At 42.0% G+C, this 2,503-nt stretch overlaps 1 protein-coding gene across 1 annotated transcript; it reads right to left on the minus strand.

Annotated features, from left to right (window-relative positions):
* Positions 1 to 1,365: 1,365 nt before the first annotated feature.
* Positions 1,366 to 2,101, minus strand: LOC135607987 (transcription factor ILI6-like). Its single transcript, XM_065100356.1, has 2 exons — positions 1,715 to 2,101; positions 1,366 to 1,638 (listed from the first exon to the last, which is right to left on the minus strand). Exons 1-2 carry the CDS (start codon positions 1,838 to 1,840, stop codon positions 1,486 to 1,488), a joined length of 279 nt encoding a protein of 92 aa, XP_064956428.1. The 5' UTR covers positions 1,841 to 2,101; the 3' UTR covers positions 1,366 to 1,485.
* Between the last annotated feature and the right edge of the window lie 402 nt (positions 2,102 to 2,503).

Raw genomic sequence — 2,503 nt, forward strand, 5'->3', positions numbered from 1 at the left:
CCACTCGTTGCCCCCCAAAGACCACGTCTCCCTACAAAGACTCCAATGGCAGTGATCGACAGTGCTTCGGGTTTGGTGAGTGTTTTAGCTTCTGTTGTTCTTTTACCATGGAAGAATATAGCAGTTCTCCGTCAGGTGTGCAGTCAGATGACACAGCGTTTGTTCTGCTTCCTTTATCAGCAGAACAATTTATGTGGTGCAATAAATATTGAACTGTGCATTTTGCTGAAAATTATGGTTAATATAATTCGGACTTCCATACAAACATAGTTTACTGTTGTAACACTGAAAGAACATAGCAAAATTAGTTCTTAGTATGCATTGTTTTCAATTCAAGCTCATGCCAAGCCAGCCATCAATAAATGTTTGAGCTCAATTAACATCATTATTGAGATGATGAATGTTTTTATACCAATCAAAGTTTGATAGATCAATCCTAGTCAATCAGATCCCACCAACATAGACTAATGATATTTACCATGACACATCTGTATTATTAGATCCTAACAAAAATATTCTTTGAATTAAGTCTATGATCTCTCCGAGTGTAAGCTCTTTTTTTTTTTCACGTCTACGTCGGGCGACAAAAGAGTCTTGTTAGACATACTCCTGACATAAATCTCGAAGAAACTTTAGGCATTACGATCAAGTGCCGAAGTCATCCTCTACCTCGAGAAAACTTCCCCTCCCTCTTTAAAGTCAGCTTGTTCATGTGAAACTTAACCCAATGGGCGGAGGATCAAAATTGATATTAACAATGATTATGCTTTGTTATCAGAAAAGTTAAAATCTGAGTAGGACATGAGCATACTATTGTGCCTGAGGAATCTCATAGTGATGCTTTAGACTACTCAAGGCTTCTCACTCAACCTCAGCAAAAAAAGATATCCATGATAAAGTATGGGGTCTAAGTTTCGTGGATCTCAAGACCTTGAGATCAAATTCAGTAGTTTCACTGTGTTGAAGGTTAGATCAGTGTAAGCCAGCGAGCCCTCAAGTCTCAAAGTAATTACTCTTATTATGTAATTGATCATAAATACATCACAAATAAGAATATTATGTAATCGATTAATATGATTTAATTTCAGGTACAGATAGCTAACATATAATTTATGGATAAATTTTATGAATTCCATAGATATAGTATTTATCTTTCCCAGATACAAACCATGCCAACAGTTTCCCATACTACCCATGTTCTTGTCCTACACTCCAATGAAATGGTCAATTGGCATTTCTCATACCGATCTGGCAATGGAGCTCTCTAATGGATGATGCACTTCTACAAGTGCATTTGTATCTCATTGTGTCAATCAAGGCTCGGGCAATTAGTCATGGTCAAGATGAACAAGAAAACTCTTGGAATCAGAGAAAAGAAGAGTTTGATCATACGTAAGTACGGGAAAGATCAAGCAAAGCTTTCAGTACATCGATCAAAGACTCCGAAATGAGCACTACTAATGTGGTGAACAGGCGTGGATGGAATCACATCAGCAAGCTTCTGATGAAGGCGGCCTGAGCGCTATTTAGGTCAGCTGAGTCGAGCAGTTCCGACAGCCTCTCACTCAAGTCATCAACCTCTCGATGCAATCTCCTGATGTGGCTGCAAGTCTCCTGCAACACCTTGGCTGCTGACACCTGCACCCATGAACGCGAAACTTTAAACACCACCTAAACCAACAGTACTAATTAGGCACATTGTCTCACACCATACCCTATCGTTGCCTCCGCGACGTGCTTCAGGAAGAACAGCTTGGAGTTTCGAGATCAGCTCGTTGATCTGTTCGTCGGTGATCCTTGTCGAGCCCGACTGCCTCGATCGAGATCTCCTGCTGGACATCCTTTGGTGTTGGTGACGGTCGAGTGGTTCGAGCAATGTGTTTGCAGATGGAAGAGGTCGGAGCTCTAAGGTTTTACTTCCGGAGAGAGGATGGTCAGTCGAGTTTGAGGATGATAGAGTGTGAGCTGACGGATGAAAAGACAATGAGAAGAGGAGGTGAAGAGGGATGCGATCAGGAGTGAGGAAAAGGAGGAGAGAGAGAGAGAGAGGTAAATAGGGCACAAGGGAGAGACACAGAAGGTGGTGATGAGAAAACAAGTGCATGGAGAAAGATAATTGCCGTATTTAAACATTGATGTGAGAGAGAGGGAAAGAGAGAGAGAGAGAGAGAGAGAGACTGTGTGTGCATGCAAGTGGGACTTGCGGCGAAGAAGCAGCCAACGACACAGGGGTTGTGTCAGGGGGAACCACGCAGGCCACGTTACATCCAACTTAAATATTAGATTCACTGCTTGTGGATCTACGAATCACACCCCTTGAGGTGAAGCAAGCAAAAAGATGTTTGGAGTTTCTGAAGTCATGCTTACTCATGCTTGCTTCTACCATATCTGACCATTACAAACAAACTCGTAACTAGTTGCCTCTGAAGGAATGTTACACAAGGTGTGGTGGCAAACGAGAGCTACAATATCCCACAGGTTGCCTTTCACATGCAAGAGGAGA

Source organism: Musa acuminata, chromosome BXJ2-3 (assembly GCF_036884655.1).
Source record: "Musa acuminata AAA Group cultivar baxijiao chromosome BXJ2-3, Cavendish_Baxijiao_AAA, whole genome shotgun sequence".
In the NCBI taxonomy this organism is placed as follows: Eukaryota; Viridiplantae; Streptophyta; class Magnoliopsida; order Zingiberales; family Musaceae; genus Musa; species Musa acuminata.